The sequence below is a fragment of the Scatophagus argus genome, chromosome 21, assembly GCF_020382885.2.
Source record: "Scatophagus argus isolate fScaArg1 chromosome 21, fScaArg1.pri, whole genome shotgun sequence".
Taxonomy (NCBI): domain Eukaryota; kingdom Metazoa; phylum Chordata; class Actinopteri; family Scatophagidae; genus Scatophagus; species Scatophagus argus.
In genome coordinates this window covers 7,326,357-7,349,183 of record NC_058513.1, presented here as the reverse complement: position 1 = coordinate 7,349,183, position 22,827 = coordinate 7,326,357, and the positions used below count along the sequence as shown (strand labels likewise).

Here is a 22,827-nt window from a genome sequence, read left to right as displayed (position 1 = left end):
TAAAAGAACTTGATAATTCCCCATTATTGTGCCTCACTGAGAGCAATATATCCTTGTCAGGGGTTTGTGTACGGGAGAGTGAGTGAAGAGATGTGTGTGTCCTCTAGGTAATTAAATTCATCTCCTGTTTCTCCTCCTCATCCCAGTCAGTAATCATCAATCTAGTGTGGGCCACCATGACGGCATTATTTACTCTCACTAATGACTGCTCCTTCTTTCTGGCTATCCGTCTGTGTGTTTGCCATCATCATCATGGGCACACACAGACTCTCGCACACTCTCACATGCTGCACACCCCTTTGCACAGGCTTAAAGCATGAATCTTCTTTTGATATAGCCATGCGGTTATTTGGCACATTCAGTGACAGAGAATCAAATTACATTGATCTGAATAATTTGAATCTCTGTAAGGTGCGATGTGTCTAATCACCCATGTGGGATTTGAGATGCACATGTTTGAATTTCTTCTGCTTCTTTAACTTTTCAAGCATTTTACTCTTGAATCTTATTTTCTTTACTGACCACTTCAGAAATATTTTCCAGTATGTTTGCACTCTTAAAAGGCTCAGGTAGAAAGCTGTGTGTTCTCAAAACTGCATTCAAAATCTTCTTCTTTTTTCCTTCGATTTCATATCTCGGTATTAGTAGCGGCATACTTGTCAGAGTCTGAGTTCTGGCATCCCAGTACAGTGACACGTCTGCAATTCAGTTCTGCTGCACTCATCTCTTTTTTCATCCTTCTATTCTTGCATCCTTTTCATCTTCTCCCCTCTGTTCTGAGTGGCATTAATTAGTTCATTTTCTCCCTTCTAAGTGGCTGGCTGCTGTGGTTTGTCAGCCCATAATGTAGAAATCATAGTGACCTTTGCTCGGCCAGATGGTGCCCCGTGTTACTTCCTCCAAATGAATCTCAAATATACTTGTATATTGGAATTTAATTCCCATTTTGATATTTGGGAGTATTGGCCTTTTGCAACATAAAATGAAGATGATTTTAAAGTGAGATTTGTCTGGTTTATTCCTTTCAAGGCGATAGAGACAGCTCTTGACTGTCTGAAGAGTGCCAACACAGAGCCCTACTACAGACGACAGGCCTGGGAGGTCATTAAGTGCTTCCTGGTGGCCATGACCAGTCTGGATGACAACAAGCACGCTCTTTACCAACTTCTGTCTCATCCCAAGTGAGTAAACATTCTGAGTTTGATTTTGACTCTGGCATATGTATTTATTATGGCATGTATTTACAGTTAGTTACAGTTAGTTAAAGCCACTGTATATCACTGCTTAAGTCTACACAAATGGAAGTGATTACCAATGTGCTTGCCGTTGAGTCCGTACACAGCCAGATCTCTGATCAGTCATCCCCCTTTTTAACCTTTACTTGATTCAGCTTGACCTTGACCACTATCCCTGCTAACCACACCAGTTCTGTGTATATTGTCCCACCTCCCCATTACAGGGGTGAACCCTGTCTGACCACCTGCTGACATGCCTTGCTTTTGCTCTCGCATGTCACATCTTCACCACTCTCCTCATCACACACTGCCTCATCAATTCCATCTCAAGAACAGGACTTGCTAATTACACATTTTCAGCCCCCACCACTGCCGCCGCTACCACCTCCCTTGGCAGGCTTCATTGCTGGGTGGAGACACATACATGAATAGACAATCAAGAGGGTTGGTGGGGGTGGGCGTTGGGGTTGTTTGGTGGGTTAGTCACATTACCATCATTGATCCCCGGGCAGGAGCTAATTGACTTTCTCCTGTCTGTTTACAGTACACCATGCCCCTTATGCTCTCCTGTCAGTACACACTAATACACACATGCACATGAATACATCCGTGCGCACATTTCTGTGGGGATAATGAAGTGTGTCAGTTATTGTTAGGGGGCTGCTTCGTCTTGTCAGATATCTCGATTTGCCGTGCCCTCTTTCTCTTGAATGATTTTGTCTCCTTTTTTCTCTCTATGCCTCCCTTCATTTTCTTCACACCATCTCTCTTTGCCTCAGTATTTGGTCACCTTAAGTATAGCCTTTCAGTTTCAAACGAAAAAAGATATATAGAGCAAGTCATGAAATGCCAACCGGGGAGAATGGAGCATTATTGGAGTGGCAGACCTTTGAATGAGTGAAGGCTAATTGATCTGACATTCTATGCCATCCGCTCTCTCCACTTTGTCCAGCCTCTACTTTTCTCACACATGCCCCCATCCCTCCATTCACTTCTTTTGTCTCTCCTACTCCAAAGAGTAGTTTTTTAAATGGCAATAATGAAATAAAGTGATCCATCAGGTCTGCCCCTGGCATGTGGCATTATAAAACCCAAGCTCAAGCATGGAGAAAACAGCTGCTCAATCACACCATAGCCCAGTTGCCTTCAGCTGCAGTAAATAACAAAAATACCAACAGGGGACAAAGAGGGAGGCAGATGAATGGCAAGGTAGAAGAAGCTAAGAGAAGAGAAGAAAATTTAAGCACAAAGGGAAGCAGAATCACAGGTTTAGAAGCTGCAGACAGGCCATGGACTTGAATCTTTATTTTGAAATATTGGGCCAAACTGAACACAAACTGTTAAGTGATTTTTCAGCAGAGAGGAATTTTCAGTGCCTCTGCCACATGTTATTATATGGTCCTTGTTAATATGTGATCTTTCAGTTCATTCTGTTGCTTTTATCCCCATTAGCTTCGCTGAAAAGTGGATCCCGAATGTCATCATTTCGCACCGCTACAAAGCACAAGACACGCCTGCCCGTAGAACTTTTGAACAGGCCCTGACTGGGGCATTCATGTCTGCTGTGATAAAGGACCTGAGGCCCAGTGCACTCCCCTTCGTAGCCAGCCTGATTCGCCATTACACCATGGTCGCTGTGGCTCAGCAGTGTGGTGAGGGACTGCTGCTCTTCATGCTCTCTACATCTAATATTAGTTTTTTGTTTTGCCCTGGCATTTATTCCCAGCTGCGCAAGAAAATTTGTCATTTTGTCCTTTATCTGGTTTTATTAAAATTCTGACTTTTTCATTTTATGTTCGACTCTGCATACAGAAAAAAATAGGAATTTCAAAGTTACTATAACAGTAGTAACTATGGGTAGTTGTGACATCTTTTGATCTGTTGAATGTATTTGAAACATTAAACTTAACCCCTCTTGTCTTCCGTGATCCCAGGTCCGTTCCTGCTGCCGTCCTACCAACTGGGCAGCCAGCCAAGCACAGCCATGTTCCACAGCGAGGAGAACGGCTCAAAGGGCATGGATCCGCTGGTTCTAATTGATGCTATAGCTATCTGCATGGCCTATGAGGAGAAGGAGCTGTGTAAGATTGGAGAGGTGGCCCTGGCTGTCATCTTCGATGTGGCCAGCATCATCCTTGGCTCCAAAGAGAGGGTAAGTCACTAGGTTGAGTGTGTTGGAGGTTTCAGTTGTTTTTCAGTGTGACCAAGACATGGCACTTAGGCTGGTTATGCTAGTTGTTTTGTAACTGTGGTAAACTGTGCTGGTCATTTATATAACTTCAGAAATTATTTTGCTCAGCCTTCTGGAAGCAACTGTTTTAACAAATCAATTAATTAAATTGCACATTAAAGTTTCAAATGAATGTTTGATACAGCTTTTATCAAATTCGAACATTTTTGTCCGTTTTGTAATTATACTTCTCTGTGTTTGATGTGTGTTGGCATACGTGAATTGTTTTTAAATTGGAGGCAGTTAATCATCTTGTCCTCTTTGTCTTCAGGCATGCCAGCTGCCCCTATTCTCCTACATCGTGGAGCGTCTCTGTGCCTGTTGCTATGAACAAGCCTGGTATGCCAAGCTTGGCGGTGTGGTGTCCATCAAGTTCCTGATGGAGAGACTTCCTCTAATTTGGGTCCTACAGAACCAGCTTACCTTTCTTAAGGCCCTGCTCTTTGTCATGATGGACCTCACTGGAGAGGTGAGAAAAAAATGAATTACCTCCTTCCATTTGTTGCTTTTGATCATCATGATTTACAAAGGTTTGCAGCAGGTGAGATGTAAGTTGTAACTTTACTCTTGTGTCTCACCACTGGACTCTCACTGCAGTGACATTGTACTTACAAGTGTATTGATTTTCATAAGGTGTCAAATGGAGCAGTCGCCATGGCTAAGACCACCCTGGAGCAGCTGCTCGTGCGCTGTGCCACTCCACTGAAAGATGAAGAGAAGACTGAGGAGCTGCTGGGTGCCCAGGACAAGTCTTTCCACATGGTCACACATGACCTGGTTCGAGAGGTCACCTCCCCTAACTCGACTGTCAGAAAGCAGGCCATGCACTCCCTGCAGGTGCTAGCCCACGTGACCGGCAAGAGTGTTACTGTGATCATGGAACCACACAAAGAGGTGAAACCTAAGACTGAATTCCTTAGTAGATGAAATGTTTATGTGAAATGCACCTGTCTTTTCAACCTAACCTCAAACTATGCTACAGCCATAGTTTGTCTCATCATCCTGGGCTGATGCCCTTCGAGAGCCTCTTAATTTTGAAACAAAACTTGAAAGTGAAATAAAAATAAAAGTTTTTCAATCTGCATTAATTGACAAATTTCTTTGGGTTCCTCTTCTTCAGGTGTTGCAAGATATGGTTCCTCCCAAGAAACACCTGCTTCGCCACCAGCCTGCCAACGCCCAGATTGGCCTGATGGAGGGCAACACCTTCTGCACCACTTTGCAGCCTCGTCTTTTTACAATGGACTTGAATGTCATGGAACACAAGGTCTTCTACACAGAGGTATGCAACATGCAGAAGTCACTGACATTAATCAAATCTACTTTTCCCAAATGTTTTTTTTAATTTTATCTCGTTTTTGTTATATGTGTATTTTCCCCCTCTCACTTTTTAGCTGTTGAACCTGTGTGAGGCAGAGGATGCTGCTCTAATGAAGCTCCCCTGTTACAAGAGCCTCCCCTCCCTGGTTCCCCTTCGCATCGCTGCTCTCAGTGAGTAGGCCCTGCTGTACTTCATATTGGTACCCTATATTGTTGCACATTGTTCTGGATGAAGTGAATCTGAAATTTGCGAACTGTTCATAATTCATTATAATCTGAGACTGTTTTGATCATTTTTGATGACCATATTTGGTCACTTTATCTGTTTTTTTCCAGAATCTTACAAAAATTTTAGTATATTTAAATGATCTTGATCTGATCTGATTATTTTATTGATTTCCATATCTATTTTTTTATTATCATAAAGTGTTGAATGTTATTGAAGTTCTTTCATTTCTGTTTAGATGCCTTGGCAGCCTGCAATTACTTGCCACAGTCCAGAGAAAAGATCATTGCCGCCCTGTTTAAAGCCCTGAACTCCACCAACAATGAACTGCAGGAAGCGGGCGAGGCATGTATGAGGAAGGTCAGTGCAGCATCTCTCACACGCTTCTTGTTGCTTTGTAGTTGCTTTAGATTTAAGGTGATAACACGTTACATCCTGACTTAGAGGAAGTGTTTTTGCCCCTCAAACCTATCATCTTTGTAAAGTATAACTTGTCCAGGTTGTTTTCACTTTAAGAAGTAAATGATTTTTCATTTCCAAAATCACTTATTAGCATATACAATATTATGGTGTCAACTTCTACAACAGCCAGGGGGGAAATTGGTTGTTTGGCTTTTTTTTTTTAGCAGAAAATTGAAAATATTTTGACAAATTTTCATACTCAACAATTTCCACCACCTGTCACCTGGTAACACCATTATTTATTTCACTCTTGGCATCTTTATATTGGCTTCTGAATTTTTTCTCTAAATTGATTGGGAATTTTTTTTCAAGAGTTTATCAATTACTTAAAAAGCCCAGGCCTGTGTTATATCACCCACTTCCACTGCAGTTTCCACAAAACACAGCCTGAGACCCACAAACATGACCTTTCTAAATCTGGATTAAAAACTGTGTCCTTAAACTATTATGCCGTCTGCCCAAGATCAAGCGAGAATATTTGGTGACATCTTCTGAGTCCTTTCAAAGACCACATTTTCTACACCTTTGTAATGGTCCTCTACTGTGTCAGCGTGAACTGCCCCCTCTTAATTTATCTGTTTCTATCAATTGTCTTTTATCTGCATCACTTATGTTGTTTGCTATTTTAGAAGTCCTTCGTTGATCCTCCTCTCATACCATTTCCCCAACCAGTTATCTTCGTATGGACCTCCCTCTGCTTTATCACACTCTCCCTGAACCATCCCTGCCTCTATTTATCAACATATCTGTCCATTCTTAGCCTCTGTCCATCTATCCGAAACTCTTTGTTTCCTTTTCCTGCCATTTTTGTGTCCTTCATTTTCTTTCTTTACCATCGTCACTCCTTTTCACTATCCTTTTTTACCTGGCCATTCCCTGCTCTCCCCATCCTTTCATCTCTGCCCTGCTTGCACTAATGAGCGTTGCCATGGCCCGATCGATACAGGATGGAGTGTTTGTTCTCAGCACTGAGAGGAAAATGAATGTGGCTGCCATGCATCATTCCCTCCCAACCGTGTGAGGGTGTGCGTCATCAGTGTTTCGTGTTGGCATGTACGCTTGTTTACGGCTGGTCATGCCCTCATTTAAGTTGCTTTAGTTTCTTAATGGAGACACTGAAGGTAGTGAGCAGTTCATGAAACTAAAAAAAAACCTGACAAGGCCAGGTTTAATGTAGAAAAAAATGATTTGTGGAAGGAAAATAAAAGTAATTTCATTTAATACGTTGGGGTCAAAAGGATCTGGTCACAGAGCTGAATAATATTTTCAAGCTCTGCCTGAGCTTTTAATGACTAACTTTTTTAATGCTAGATTTGACAACCTGTATTCTGAGTTACATATAGAATATATTTCTTTAGAGGCATATATTTACAGACTGCACCTCAGATTTTTCAGCAACACTATCTTGTTTGTTTTACAGTGTTCATTTTAAGACTTTCTGTAAACTATGTTTCTCTTTACTTCAGTTCCTGGAAGGTGCAACTATCGAGGTGGATCAGATCCACACTCACATGCGCCCCCTGCTGATGATGCTGGGTGACTACCGCAGCCTGACGCTCAATGTCGTGAACCGCCTTACCTCCGTCACACGTCTTTTCCCCAACTCCTTCAATGACAAGTTCTGTGATCAGATGATGGTGAGAAACTTCAACTTCTGCCCTCCTCATCTCACAATATTCTTTATTCAAAACACCTGACAACCAAAGCTTTTTACTAGCAGGGCTTTTTTATATTCTTTTCAGTTATATAAATAATTGGTTACGGTATTTTAAAACTTTGAGTGTTTTGCAGGTTCAATCTAATTAGGTTATTTTGGAACCAAAATGTAAATATGAGATGACTTATGTATGCAGTATTGATGAGCTTTTGTTAATTTTTTATACTGAAATACTTTTTTGCAGATTTTTTTACGATCCAAAATTTTTTCTCTATTTAATTTCTGCAACAAACATTTAATCCTTATGTTTGTTTTTCTTTTGTTTCTGTTTTTATTTCCCAGCAACACCTGAGAAAGTGGATGGAAGTGGTTGTAATAACACACAAAGGGGGCCAGCGCAGTGATGGCAGTGTAAGTATTCACAGTTTAGCCAGTTTCATAATCCTTTAAGCACTGAAAAATTCAATACAAATGTGAAGCTTTCATCACTCCAGAAACATAGATGTGTCTTGTTTCTTTCATCTCCATTTGTAAAAATCTTGTTTGAATGCAATATAGAAGCAGTTATAGCCTATAGGAGCAGCTCAATGCAGCTGTCTAATGGCAACTTTTTTTGCTCAGTTGATCTTTCCAGTCTAAACCAAAACAGCAGTCACTGAAGGGGCTGAAAAAATGTCCCTTATACTCACGAAGCCATAGTCACTTGTAGTCAACACCTCCTCAATGTGGACTCCTCCCAGATGAGTTGTGAGTGGCCATATTACAATCAATGATTAATTAGGCGCCAGGCAGGCGGTGGTAGGCCCAGCGCTGCGTCTCCTCATTATCTCCCCGACAGATAACCTTGTAAAGGCAGAGAAAAAGGTGAGAGAGAAGGAAGAAAAAAAACAGCTGCCTCTTCCTTACAGAAATAATTCCCATTTTTCCTCCCTTCTCTTTATTTGAGATCATCCTGCCGCATCTCAAAACGATGTGTTTAATTAGATGCAAATTGGCCCTTTGTCTTTCCCTCCCTCCAACTTGTGGTCTTTGTGTGTGTTGGCAGCAAGGCTGGCAGTGACAATAAGGCCAGGGTCAGGGGGTCAATTAGCTAAGACTGATAAAGACAAAAAGTTGAGAAAGAGGGATGGAGCAGGGCTGCAGAGGATGACTTGAAGACATACAGGCATGAAAGAGGGCTTTGACAGAGAGGAGGAGAATATCGAGTAGAGTAACGAGGTGTGAGGTGGAGTAAAGAGCTCTTCTGAAAGAAAAAGAAAACTGTTTTAATTAGACTGGAAGGTGTTTTGGCAAAAATAAAATGTCAGTTTCTATATTCATGACCTGATCTGTCAGAGGAGGGTTTTTCTTCCAAATGCCACAGATTCGCTGTTGCTATTTTGACGTTCCGGCATGGTCCCTGCCCAACTGCTGAGAAAAGTTGTTCCTGGGGTCACTTGTAAAGGTTGCTGCCATCTCCCCATTCATTTCATTATCACCCTGTCTTATCTGCTCACCTTCCATATGGAACAAAGACAGACAACAACACAGCCACACAAAAATGCACACATACTGCTCTGCTGACTCTGATCATTGTCTCCCGTTCCGGTACAGCCTGCGTTGGAGGGCGTTGAGGTGAGATGTGACCTGGTGTTGCGCCCTCTGTCGGTGACTCTCTGTCAGTGATTTAAACTTAGTTGAACCAATGTCTTGCTGGTGAATTAAACCGATGTCGTTGTAGTGGTGCTGGTGGAGTTGCCCTGTATTTCTGTGTCAGTGTGTCTGTGGTCGTCTTCAGAAATGTTACTGTCATCTCAGCCTTGCTCTTAACTCACATTTTGACTGTTGTAGAAATGTCCAATTCTTCCCATTTCCCTTTGATCTATGCACTGCTAAATTATTGAAAAATGATGAAGGTTATCATGAAAACTGTCCTTTCTTTGTTTGTACCTTGTGCAAATGTAATCCAGGAAGTCATTGAAGTTGGGTGCCCACAGGGACCTAGTGAGCGCAAATTGCATTTCCAGTCCTTTGACAAAGATTCATCCTCGTCTTTCCACAGTTGCCGTCCATCAAGACTGTCTGTCCGTGTCTGGTTCCATCATCTTTGCAAGAATGTCATTCATTCTCTTCTTTCCTCCACTCTTTTTCTCCATCTCTTTCTCCAGGAGATGAAGATATGTTCGGCCATCATTAACCTTTTCCACCTGATCCCAGCTGCACCTCAGACTCTGGTCAAACCTCTGCTGGAGGTGGTGATGAAGACGGAGAGGGCCATGCTCATAGAGGTAGTGCACCAATTACATTTTTTAGACTTTGGGCACGTAGAGACTGTCCAGTCTTTCTTTAGAAATAGAGCACAGATATCATAGACATGCATACAGTGAAGACTGTTGGAGGTTGAGCAAGCAAATCCTAAAGTACTGGTCAAAGAGCAGTTTAAGGAAAGCAAAGCTTTGGTTGTTTTCATTAACAAAAATGTGTTAACAGAAAGGAAATACTATTGAATAGGATTTGTTAAGTGCTTTTCTGATTGTTTATTGTGGCGTTTCTTCGCCTTACAACAGAAGTCATGTTATGTAGATGAATGAAGAAAAGAGTTTGGTCTTAACTCATTTCAACAGTTGCAAAGGAAAAGGATTATAGACATTTCTTAAGATACTGGTATATATTATTGGTAAAGATATTGGTAAAGTAAGCAGTGCGTGATGATATTACAATAAATACTTGATAATCTCATAATATGTCTTTCTCCTTTTTCTGCCTGTTTCCTTTGCTGTTTTCCTCTCACCCTCCCTCCCTCTTGCGCCAGGCTGGCAGTCCATTCAGGGAGCCTTTGATCAAGTTCCTGACACGTCACCCATCTCAAACAGTGGAGCTGTTCATGATGGAGGCCACCCTGAACGATCCCCAGTGGAGCCGCATGTTCATGGTTTAGTCCCTTCAGTTTTTTCACTGACACATTTGCCATTAGAACAGCGATATGCCCTTTCAGTAGTGGCCTATAATCGTGGATGGGTTGGGTGTTTCGAAGCCCATCGGTGCTGTTAACACCAAATTGAGACAGATTGCTCCCAGTAAATATTCTGAATTTTCTGTTTCATACTTCTTTAAATTTGTTGTTACAGCTGTTGACCCTACTTATTTTTATTTATGTATTTTTGTACTATTCTTAAAATATCTGTATGTGTTCATGTGCAGAGTTTTCTGAAACACAAAGATGCCAAGCCACTAAGAGATGTGCTGGCCTCTAATCCCAATCGCTTCGTCCCCCTGCTGGTTCCTGCTGGCACTGCAACAACTGTTCGCCCTGGATCTCCCTCTACCACTACAGCCAGATTGGACCTACAGTTTCAGGCCATCAAGGTATACATATTATCATTACAATTCTATCAGTTTTTAAACACTGTACACTCACATATTAAACAGAGCCACATTTGGACAGTTATTTGTGTGAAATGCTAACCCTCAGGTATTACTGGTGCCTAATCCTAATCTAAATACCTCAATACTAACTTTTTGTAATTCCATAACCTCAAACCATTTTTCTTCTTCATCCCATCTGTCCAGATTATCAGCATCATAGTGAAGAATGATGAAGGTTGGCTGGCAGGGCAGCACTCCCTGGTCAGCCAGCTGAGGCGAGTCTGGGTCAGCGAGGCCTTCCAGGAGAGACATCGCAAAGATAACATGGCTGCCACCAACTGGAAGGAGCCCAAGCTGCTGGCATACTGTCTTCTTAGCTACTGCAAGTATGTACACTCATTTAAATTGTAATGGGGAGGCATATTGCCCGAATGTTGTACAGAGTTCTCCTAAGACCTGAAAAGGGACATTTGCTATGAAAATCTGGGTTAAAAGTGATGAGAAGCGTTATGCCTTCTCATAGCAACTTTTACAGATGGGCCTTGTAGTTTAAGGGCTATCAGTTAATAACGTAAATTTTTAGTTAGTGCGAGTTTCAAACTGCAGCTAACTTAATGGCATTCCAATCATGAATGACCTCACTGCTCCCCTCTGCTTGAGCACAGAGAAAGCGCTAAAACGCTTAGTACGCTAGGCACTTAGCAGATGTTAATTTCAGACCCTGCAATTAAACCCCAACCACTCAAGACAGTAATTTTAGTTTATGTGTTCAGTCAACCTTCTTTTGACAAGCAAAGTAAAACTGGTTAATTACCTGAGTCCCTTTGCTCTCTAAGATTATTTGAGAGCTCTGCTGTAGAATACCAGTGGTTGACAGTAGACATCTCTCTATCAGTGCACTGAATTATTGACCTCTTTTCTTCTCAAAAGGTGCAACTACTCAGAGATTGAGCTGCTGTTCCAGCTGCTGCGGGCCTTTACAGGCCGATTCTTATGCAATATGACCTTCCTGAAGGAGTATATGGAGGAGGAGATACCCAGGAAGTACTCCATTGCACAGAAACGGTCCCTGTTCTTCCGCTTCGTTGAGTTCAATGACCCACACTTCAATGATGAACTTAAAGCCAAGGTACGTACACAAATAACCAGCGACTTCATGGTAGTTTCTGACTACATGAGACAGGGAACTAAAATTCCACATGACTTTTACAGTTTTACAAAACATCCTATGGAATCACTGTTCAGAAGTATTATACACAGTCTTGCTAACCACACTTGAAGTAATTTGCCAATTCCCAATTACAACGCCAATTCCCTTGTAAAATGTCAAAATTTGGAATTGAAAATGTGTGCTCTTATGCTTGTATTTTGATCTAACACAGTGGTTCCCACTTTTTGGTCTTATAAAACCTGCTAAAGAAAAGAAAATACATATTAAAATAGATATGCTAATGTAAACATGAAAGGCACATGTAGACTTCAACTGAAAGACTTTTGCATTGTGCTAAAAAATCTTGGACTGAGAATTTTTCAGTCCTAAAATAAATCGCACTCTTCGGCTGGCTTACTTTGTTTCCTCATTGTGAGGCCTGATCTGTGTGACTTTTATGGTTGGTGTGTTTTGTACCAGAAGTTCTTTGATAGAGTCAGGAAGGTTATTTTGTCTGGTTCTAGACCCTCAGAGGCTCATAGATGAATGCTTCTGTCCTCTCTACCTGACCTGCTGCTGCAAGCATCACAATCACTCAGGCTGCCTTTTAATTAAGCCCACACTCCCACATGCATGCTCACACACACCACACACACATACACATATATACATTTAGCACAGCTGTAACAGGCACATAAGCGGGCACAGAGGACCAACAGCACTGCTGTTAAGTACAAACGGATCAGTAGGAAAGGCCTGCCCTGGCACACAATAGCGCCTGGCCAACTGGCTGTGTGGTAAAAACACACGCACACACAAAAGAGGCTAGCAAATGCATCCAAACCTCCAAATCCAAGGGCGTACACAAACTTACAATGCTGCTCAGTCCACGCTGGTACTGACTGGGGGGTGGGGGGGGACAAAACAAAGACAGGGGACCGAGTACAGCCAACTCACTCTGCTGTGTCTTTCCAGGACAAAATGCTGTATTTGAATTTTTAGCAGAGCGGATTTCATTCACTCAGTTAGCAGAGCTGCAACACCCCCATCCCCCATCAGAATTTTGCCCGTATTGTTGTTTTTCCCTTAATTGTTCTCCTCTGGTGCACAGCAGATGTTAGCTGTGTGTGTGTGTGTGTGTGTGTGTGTGTGTGTGTGTGTGTGTGTGTGCGAGGTGGAGAGATAGACAGACGGACAAACAGATAGTTAGAAAGAGAGAGGACGTGTTTCTGTGTGAATATGTTTGTGTTGGTGCTGTACGAGTCGTGAGCAAGAGATTGAGTGGGGGTGTTACCTCCACTGACATTTGAATAATTGCCTTTAGGTGTGTGTGAGTGTGCGTGCATGTGCTTGTGCTTGTTCTCATTCTCAGTGTGCCTGAGAGATACATACAGACTGAGGACTCACAGGGGTTCGGCAGAATGTTTTACTTTAAGCGAGACACAGAGAGAGGGACAGAGACAGTGTGGGACAGCAACAATGAATCATCTACAATGGCACAGACTGACCTCCTGCTGCTTCTGTATTGCTTCTTTTGTTTTACCCAAACAGTTCTTACAGAAAAGCGCTCTTGCGCTTCTTTTTTGTTCAAAAGCGTTTGACTGTTTGTGGAATAGATTTCAAGCAGACAAGCAAACAAACAAGTGTATGAAATTTATGAAGCATGGCGCACATTCTGCTTCTTATTTTTTGTTCCCGACACGACATACAACGTAGCAGAATGAGTATACACGTTGTGCTCGGATCATCTCCTCACTGGATACTAAAATCAAACTGCAGTGAAACACCTTAAAAATGTTTTTGTTTGTACCTGTTATATGCCCCAGTGTGCCTTGCTCAGTGTTTCTTACTGACATTTAATTGCAGTTCATTTTTATTTCTTGTTTACAAATGAAACAACAACAAAGCAAAACAGCGCCAAAGTACTTGATAAAGCATGTTTTAATAAGTACCTTTTAATAACATTATGAACATTAGTGCTACTTTGTTACCAACTCAGATTAAATGCCTTTTTGTTGGTTTGCCCAAGCAGTTAAAGACAAATAACAAAGTAGTTGAGTTCAACGCGAGCTAAGCTGATACTAAAAAGTGATCTGAAAACACCTAATTATTTCATAGATTAATTCATATGTTCTATTATAAAAGCAGTAACTCCGTTTTATGTGTGTCTGTGTATGGTGAGTAAATGCTTGAGCGAAGGAGAGAGCGGCTGTACTCAGTGAATACAGGTAGAGGAAAAGGTTAGCAGTGAAGATGGTAGTTGTGCAGTAAATATACAGTGTAGATAACAGCTTATCAGTGACTAAAGACTGCATTTTCGTAAGACTAAAGTGAAGCTCCCATGTGTTGTTTCATAACTGCTGGAAATTATAGAGTGAGAGCCCCGCTACGATGTTCGGCTAATAATTCCTCTTACCAAGTGGAGAAACGTTAAGTTGGTTTGAGTTGAACTTTACTGCGGAAAAACCTTGTGAGATCCTGCAGCTCTTCACCTAAAACTGATACCCTGCAAAAGTAAACAAGATACGCTTAAAAGATCTGAAGACACAGAGACCAACTTATAACTAACCTCTGCCACTGGTAGTGGTTATCACTCAAGATTCCCTGTGGAGGCTACTCCGTAAAAGCCGTGCATTATTTACACTTTGATGGCGTGTATGGGGGCATTAATAGATCCCCCCCCGCTGTACTCTCTCACCCTATGTGGTTGTATTGCAGTGCCGCTATGCTTCTTGTTATTTGTTTAAACCTGTGGAAATGGAGTTTAAGATAATTAAAACACCTGCAGTAACAGCCGATCTAGGCTACTCGCCCAGAGGTATTGTGTGTGCACATATGCACTAACACACACCACCTGTGAGATTACAACATCTAACGGTATTACAAAAATACGCTGTGATCCTACAGTGATTGATGTCAGAGAGGCTTCGACTTAATAGGAACAGATGAGACTGAAGAATAGACTGGTGCTCCTTGCATTTTCTTTGTCTCCGTTGTGCTGCCCGTGTTTCTATGCATGAGTATGTGAGTCTATCAACCATGCATGTACATTGTGCAGAGCTTGTGTGAATTATGTGCTAATGGAGGAGCTTGAACATATGCTGCACAGCTCGTTCTCCGCTGAGCGATGCCCTGTCCTCCCCAGTGATGGATTGAATAGGGGAGTTCATTAACATATAGCAGCTTCTTTAATAAATGCAGTCGTTAGCTATATTGTTGTTGGGTTATTCTGCATTTTACTAGCTAATCAAGCTTTTGTCCTCATCAGATCCCTGATAACAGTCCCTGAAGGTTGTTAGTAAATTGCATTTTAAGCTTTGCATCATTGATAGTTTAGATTTTTTTTTCCGTTTTGCTTTCTATGTTCATAGATTAATTAACTAAGGGAACTATGGTTCATTTTTATCTTTCTTTAGTGATTCTTTAAACGTCACACCTTTTTTATTACCATCATTATGGACGTTAACTTGGCTGTGCCTCAAGTCTGTCTTAATGCTGCCCAGTTCTTTTTTCTCTTCTCAGAGATTTTTCCCTGTTATTTTAAATCTTAGGATGACCTTTGTCCCTGTGATTTTATAATGCATTGTAGATTGTAGATTTCATCACTTAATTATGCGCTATTGAGAGTTTGCAGATTTTTCTTTTATGTGGCCAGGTGAATTCACTGATTAGTCTCTCCTTTCCTGAAGGTCTACTGTCAGTAAAATCGTCCACTGTAGTCTTCACCAAAAGGAGTGAAATTTCCCTTTTCCCCTTAGGAAATGGGAAAAATGTTTGGAGTTTATTATAAGTAAAATCACTTAACCATGTTTTTTGTCCTATTTCATAGGTGCTGCAACACATCTTGAATCCAGCCTTCCTCTACAGCTTTGAGAAGGGGGAAGGTGAGCAGCTGCTTGGACCGCCCAACCCTGAAGGAGACAATCCTGAAAGCATCACCAGTGTCTTCATCACAAAGGTACACATGCTGGAAAACAATTGTTTCCTTGTCTCAGCATCTTCACATTCTCCTCCCTCCTTCCTTTGTTCATTACTCACAGCTTTCATCCGTCTCTCTGATTTCGTTACCTGCTGCATTTCCTCTCATGATGTCTTATCAGTCCAGCACCTCTCCATACTCTGTCATCATCAGCCACATCTAACTTAGTCTGAGTCTTCTCTCACATCCTCTGCACATTACTTGATCACTTTATTGCTATAATTCTCATTTCTCTCTCACCTTCCTTTTATGTCTCTTTTGTTTTGTTTGTCTTGTTTTTCTCTCTCCCTCCCACCATCCCACTGGTCCCTCTTTCCATCACATTTCATTCATCAGACCAGACTGTAATTCCTGGTGTAAATGTCAGAGTGAGACCATGCTAAAGGTCAGCGTGTTTGTTTGTGCTGTGGCAGATCTCATCACTGACTAACACCAGGCCTAATGGCTGCTAATGGCTACTTTACGGTCTGGTTAAAACTCATTTCCTCATTTACCTCCCTCTCTCTCTCTCTGTTGTTTTCCCCTCTGTACCTCTCTGCAGAGAATTCATATGGTGAAGGATATTTTGATGAGAGAGCTGTATTTTTGTAAGAATATTTCATTATGTGAAAATCTACGGTATATTGCCATCGTGGTGGAGGTTATTCAAATATAATTTTGGGAAGTAAACATTATTCAGTACTATGTATACATAGGCAGTCCAGGCAAACAGTGTATTCAATAGAATGTGTTTCACATAAGGTGTATTAAGTGATTTAAGCTTTCTTTTGACCTCTGTCAGCCCTTGGTGAGAATTACAGCAGCCCCAATATTTATTCTACACACAAAACAATGTTCATTTGTTTTATGCAGCAAACATCTTACCGCCTCAAAGAAATAATTGGTTCATTGTTAACTGTACCCTGTACCTTTTTCCCCATCACTCAACAATCTTAACCCTACCTCTGTCCCATCCCTTGACAAGGTGCTGGACCCTGAGAAGCAAGCTGACCTGCTGGACTCACTTCGAATCTGCCTGCTGCAATTCTCCACCCTGCTAGTGGAACATGCACCCCACCACATCCATGACAACAACAAGTCACGCAACAGCAAGCTGCGGCGCCTCATGACCTTCGCCTGGCCATGCCTACTGCCCAAAGCCTGTGTGGACCCTGCCTGTAAATACAGCGGCCACTTACTTCTGGCCCACATCATTGCAAAGTTTGCTATTCACAAGAAGATTGTCCTGCAGGTGAGGAGAAATGCAGAGAAAGTGGAGAATGTCAGTGTTGTCAGAGTGTTTAACTGAGCACAGCACTGAATACAGAGAATAGAGATAAAACATGACAAGTTTAGAGTGTGTGTGTGAGTGAGAGAGAGAAAATGTGCTTGCTTAAGAGCATCTTAATATTCTGTGAATGTAATATGAAAGTATTTGAAGAGAGGTACGGTAGTTGAAAGGCTCATTAAAAAAAGAAATAAGAATTAGTATCATAAATGGTACAGAATAAGGTATATTTAAAAAGTGTATTACCTCTTCCAGGTCTTCCACAGCCTGCTGAAGGCCCATACCATGGAGGCCCGGGCCATAGTACGACAGGCCATGGCCATCCTGACCCCGGCCGTGCCTGCCCGCATGGAAGACGGCCACCAGATGTTGACCCACTGGACTCGCAAAATCATTGTGGAGGAGGGACACACTGTGCCGCAGCTGGTCCATATACTGCATCTCATTGTGCAGCACTTCAGAGTGAGCAGATATGAAAGAACACACACAAATTAAGAGCTGTTCAGATGTCCAGAGAGTGAAAACAAATCTGATTTTTGTTCCTCAGTAGGTATTAGGGACGGCTCTGAACGTCCCAATAAGTAATGCACTTTGAAGGATGACTAATTGCTGACTATCAGTATCTTTCTTACTTACTACATACTTTATAAACCAGGATAAGTTGTCACCACATGGAGTAGCTACCACAGCAGCTGCCACTCTTACATTCACAGCCTTTTGTTGCTGCTGTCAGCTCCCTGCTCAGTGTGGCTTCGGCAATTGTAGGGAACCACATGGCTAGAAACAGTTGAGAAGCTATTTTTGCTGATTATGTGAGTGCCGGAATTATATGATGCCTCTTAACCAGCCCTAATGGGAACGGAGCATCATCATTAAAAGTTTGATTATCTTGTATGGCCCAGTTAACAGTTTTATGATAATAGTTGGCTAACTAAATTTCAGTTTCATTTTCACAAAAGCCATGACAATGGCATTGCAATCTAGTCAAAAGTTCGGTCAGTCATCACTGTACATTGGAGCTAATGGTGAATGACTCCTGTCTGCAATCACCTCAAGGCGTTTATGTTTTCAGACACACCCTTCTCAGTGATCATCAGCAGAGTCAATGAGTGTTTAGTCTGTTCACAAGTCAACACACAGCAAAGGATCACTGGCCTCTATGTTCCCCTTGCTCCTTTAACTTCACAGACACTTTCTGCCCTCTCACTCCTTGAACTGATGTTCGCCGCCTCGCCGGTCAGAAAACGACAGTCTCTTACCAGAAGACTGACATTTTCCTCAGCTCCCCTCTCTATCTCACTGACAGGCTGCTCTCACTGGGCCAGATGACTAATCTAATGTAATCACATCAGCATAATTACACTGGGGAGAAGATAATGACAGACAGATGAGAGACTTTGTGCGTGTGTGCGTGTGTTTGATAAAGAAATAGAGAGATTGTGTGTGTGTTTGTCTGTGTGCACACGTGATGGACAGGGCTTAGCCACTCTGTCATTAAGGGGCTGTGAAGGCCTGCTCTATCGACTATAATTACCCTCAATGTGAGAAGCTTTAATATTCTTTGACACTGGCAACAGCCCTCAGATAGACATCTCATCTCTTGCTCTTTTGTCTGTGTGTGTCTGTGAGTCCCAGTTCAGTTTGCAAAGAACTAAGTGACTCTTGAATGTGACGCTCGAGAGTGTGAATTCTCGGGGCTAAGTGTGTGTCATCATGTCCTTGAGACTAAGTGGGAATACGACTTCAGAGTTTGCCTCTTCTGACTCTGTCTCAAAGTGATTGAGCACCCCGTTTAACTTTGCATGCGTTATCAACCCAGAATCTAGAGCAAAGCATCAACTGTGTAGAAAAAAATGCATCACATGTAGTTGCCTTTAATTCACAATTTATTTTTGTCAGCACTGATGATAATGATGCTGTGGGCAGGCTGACTGTATCTCCTGTGGGACTATGGAGACGACTGAAGCCAGGGATAAAGTCAGTTTCTGGGACTGTCAGTTGACCAGAAACAACTTCTTGTTGGGCATTTGAACAAGCAGGGTCTTCTTGGGTAACCTGAAGCTTCATTTTAAGGGAAGATTCACATAACAAAATGAATGCAGCTGCTTTTTAAGATACATAGATGGTTGCTAAGCAAATCTGATCACATATGTTATGACTGGCAAGACAGCCACTTTTAACATGAAGCTGAGAGAAAGCAGAGGTCCTCCTAGTCTGTTGTGGATGCTTTGAGAGCACAGAGAAAGGTTTGCCAAACCAGTAAGACTTAAATATAAAACTAATGTGAAATGAGTATGCAAAACTTGTGTCACTCATTTCCCACTCTTCCATACTTGAATTCTGGTTTTTGCAAAGACTGGGGGCACAGGTTGTCAGATGTCCAAATAAAAGTAAAGAATGCAAGAAAACATGGCTTTTCATGTGGAAGTGTGGCTTCTTTACAAACTGCTCTGTCATTGTATTGTTAATTCTTCAACTTAAAATATTTATTTACTGCACTCTCTTTCCAGGTGTACTACCCAGTGCGGCACCACCTCGTGCAGCACATGATCAGTGCAATGCAGCGTCTGGGCTTTACCCCCAGTGTGACCATAGAGCAAAGGAAACTGGCTGTGGACCTGGCTGAGGTAGTCATCAAATGGGAGTTACAGAGGATCAAAGACCAGCAGGTATGTTCATGGGTTGGCCTAAATACGTACACAGTCACAACAAAATCCAGGGAACTACACACACTTTTTATGGACTTAAAACAGTGTCAGCCGTATCAGTTTGTGGCTAACAAAAACAGTGGTGTGCCCACCTTGCCGATAAACTGGCAATGCTTATAATATCGCAGGAAAAAAGATATTTATCGTACAAATTAAACAGTTTTTTGGTCATATTTCTTAAATACTAATGAATCATAATTCTGTCAGAGCAGAAACCTTGAAAAGACGTGTATATATGTTTCATTCTGTAAACTAATTAAGCTGTGAGTGGATTCTCATCTTCCTCTCTGCTGTCTGTGATGTGGCAGCCGGAGTCCGAGACTGAAGTAGGGGCAGGCGGTGAAGGGACTAGTGGCAATGCCGTGAAAAGAGGACTGTCTCTTGAAGCCGCTGCTGGACAAGATGTGAAGAGGTTCCGCACAGCAACTGGAACTGCTTCCACGGTGAGCTCAATCCGCCATCACTAATAGGCCTACAGAATGGGGTTGAGAGCGTTTGTAGCCAGTCGCTTTAGACAGGTTTGGTAATACAGTAGTTTATTTTCTGTGTTATTTGTTACCCCGTCTAAAATTCTGTCCTCTTGCCTTCTGCACTCTTGATGGCTGTCCCTTTTTCTTGATCAAACTGCCATGTTTACATGGGTCTGAGACAAAAATTACCAACAGGAGATGACATGGCATGGTTGTTGTTGTTGTTTTAATCCATTTTTCTTTGCAGCAGTATTACAGTCTCACTTACGCGTCATCTTGAATCCCACTGTGGTCTGTTGCTTTTGCTGTCTCAAAACTGGATGAGATGCCTTTGTTACAGAAACTGCCAGTTCAAAATCTAAATTGAAGATGTTGAATTGATACATGCAAAAACTTTTCTTTCAAAAGGCCATTTTGTTTTGGTTTAGTTTTTTTTTTACTCTCTGCATACAACATCCTGCAAAGCAACTGAGACTGTGCCTTTTAAGAGGGATGGCTTTAACTATGATGTGTTAAAAAATACTTTAAGATGTAACACTTTTTGGCCGATCATTAAGTTGTAGTCTTATTGATGGTTAAGTTGTAGTCATTGCATTTCTCAGAAAGTTCAGGATAATTATCAGAAAATTGTAGTTGCAGCCTACTTTTTACAATAAGCATTGTAGGCAAAACCTGACTTGGTGTAGGTGCTTTGATATTTCCTCCTAACTAAGGACTCAGAGGTTTATAGAATCATTGTTTTCTCTGTATTCTAAAAAAATGAAAAATGCCGACTTATTAATAATGATGATATTTGTATGTGTGTGTTAGGTGTTTGGTCGCAGCCAATCCATGCCAGGTACAGAAACCATGCTCACCAAGCCTGTTGAGAAACAACATACGGATACAGTGGTCAACTTCCTCATCAGGATTGCATGCCAGGTAACACCTCAGTTGTGACTGCCACACACACACATACACAGCAGACAATTTCTCTCTCTCTCTCTCTCTCTCTCTCTCTCTCTCTCTCTCTCTCTCTCTCTCTCACACTCACACTCACACACACACACACACACACACACACACACACACACACACACACAATAGGTACAGTTCTGCCATCCATAGCGCCTGCCAGGTAGGACAAAGCTATGCTAAACCCTCAGTGGTGAAGGACACACCAGGTGGCTGTCCTAACTCATCTCCATACACATACACACATGCAGTCCTTTATGTGTCTCCTCACACAGCTGTCCCTTGGTCCAGTGGCAGTGATGACCTTGGTTACAAGCCTGAAATAGACTGTTGAGAATTCACTCACCTTGACTTTTCCTACTTTTTTTGGGCCAAGCTCCATTCTCACTGTTCATCCAACCATCTCTGTTGAATATAACCTTTTGTATGACTACTGAGGATCAATCACTGCTCATAGAACAGTCTAAAGAAACGTAATCTTTTCTTTGTATTACACTTGATAACAGTGTATTGAGATGCTAAATTGGTGCCTGTATAAAAATAGCATCTTTTCACTGGTCCCAGGGATCATCAAAGGAACACCATAACTAGATAGGTGATAGGTATTTATTGACTTGCTTGTTTCTGCTTGGTAGGTACATGTCAACATGTGCAGTGCTTCCTGACATGAAGGGCAGTCTAACTTTCAAAACTCTTGCTTCATGAAAGAACTTTCTGTGATGACAGTGCTGTTCTCTTCTTGCCCTGTGTGATTTAAGACTTTGTCAGGATACCATTGTGATACTGAAGATGAAGACCCATTGTCACTGATAATGATAATGATCCTAATCTTCCTCCTTGTCTCCTGTATAGGTGAATGACAGCACCAACGTGGCTGGGTCTCCAGGGGAGCTGCTGTCCCGTCGCTGTGTTAGCCTGATGAAGTCTGCCCTTAGGCCTGACATGTGGCCTCGTGCGGAGCTCAAGCTGCAGTGGTTTGACAAGCTGCTTATGACAGTGGTAAGATGGCATATGCCTTCAGAATGACTCAGTCATTCATTGTGTATCGTATCAGATTGCTTTTGTGTTTCATATAGCTGCATTCATGCTTGTATTGGTACTAAGCAACTTCATTTCCCAGACATCACTTGTGTCCTGACTTGTAATGGCTTTTCCTTGTATTTTCCAATTATGAATATTTACTTTCTGAAACTTTCTGGCTTATATTTTCTGTCTTCTTTTTGAATGGGAATTATTGCTGTTCTTTGGAATTCAAAACATTTGTTTAGATGAGTGTCTTCTGTGTGGAGTTTGCATGTTCCCCCTGTGCCTGCGTGGGTTTTCTCTGGGTACTTCGGCTTCCTCCCACAATACCAAAAACATGCACATTAGGTTAATTGGCTGTTCTACGTTGCCCCTAGGTGTGAGTGTGCGGTTGTCTGTGTTTGTGTGTCAGCCCTGCGATTGACTGGCGACCAGTCCTCGGTGTACCCTGCCTCTTTCTCGTAGTCAGCTGGGATAAGCTCCAGCTCCCCCGCAACCCTGACGGATAAGCGGTATAGAAAATGGATGGACGGATGGAGTATATCACAGATTATTTGAAGTTGCTAGTTCAAGTGTATGTCATCAGTAGTGTTTTAGACAATCTAGTTTGAATAAAATTTGTAATATTCTGGCTTGATGTTGTTGTAATCCAGTAAACAAACAAACAAATAGTAGACAGTAAAGGATAAATAATGTGTCTCTGTTGTTCGCCTTCCCAGAGACTGCCAAAGTTTTTCCGTCCCTGCTTAAGCTCAGTCTCAGTGTTTGCTCTGACGTCTCCGAGTCCTTTGTCTGTTATCA

General features: G+C 42.0%; 1 protein-coding gene across 1 annotated transcript in view; it reads left to right on the top strand.

The window, feature by feature from the left end:
• The window catches only part of LOC124052249 (transformation/transcription domain-associated protein), a 76,391-nt gene that overhangs the window by 12,056 nt on the left and 41,508 nt on the right, over window positions 1–22,827 (top strand). Inside the window, exons 22-43 of the mRNA XM_046376266.1 lie at window positions 1,030–1,181; window positions 2,688–2,887; window positions 3,170–3,387; window positions 3,737–3,934; window positions 4,099–4,359; window positions 4,586–4,747; window positions 4,860–4,956; window positions 5,250–5,371; window positions 6,940–7,110; window positions 7,473–7,541; window positions 9,278–9,397; window positions 9,922–10,041; window positions 10,311–10,475; window positions 10,680–10,861; window positions 11,406–11,604; window positions 15,455–15,583; window positions 16,569–16,835; window positions 17,127–17,333; window positions 19,382–19,540; window positions 19,888–20,022; window positions 20,860–20,970; window positions 21,856–22,002. Coding sequence (XP_046232222.1) covers window positions 1,030–1,181; window positions 2,688–2,887; window positions 3,170–3,387; window positions 3,737–3,934; window positions 4,099–4,359; window positions 4,586–4,747; window positions 4,860–4,956; window positions 5,250–5,371; window positions 6,940–7,110; window positions 7,473–7,541; window positions 9,278–9,397; window positions 9,922–10,041; window positions 10,311–10,475; window positions 10,680–10,861; window positions 11,406–11,604; window positions 15,455–15,583; window positions 16,569–16,835; window positions 17,127–17,333; window positions 19,382–19,540; window positions 19,888–20,022; window positions 20,860–20,970; window positions 21,856–22,002 — 3,591 coding nt within the window. The remainder of the gene's footprint in view (window positions 1–1,029; window positions 1,182–2,687; window positions 2,888–3,169; window positions 3,388–3,736; window positions 3,935–4,098; window positions 4,360–4,585; window positions 4,748–4,859; window positions 4,957–5,249; window positions 5,372–6,939; window positions 7,111–7,472; window positions 7,542–9,277; window positions 9,398–9,921; window positions 10,042–10,310; window positions 10,476–10,679; window positions 10,862–11,405; window positions 11,605–15,454; window positions 15,584–16,568; window positions 16,836–17,126; window positions 17,334–19,381; window positions 19,541–19,887; window positions 20,023–20,859; window positions 20,971–21,855; window positions 22,003–22,827) is intronic.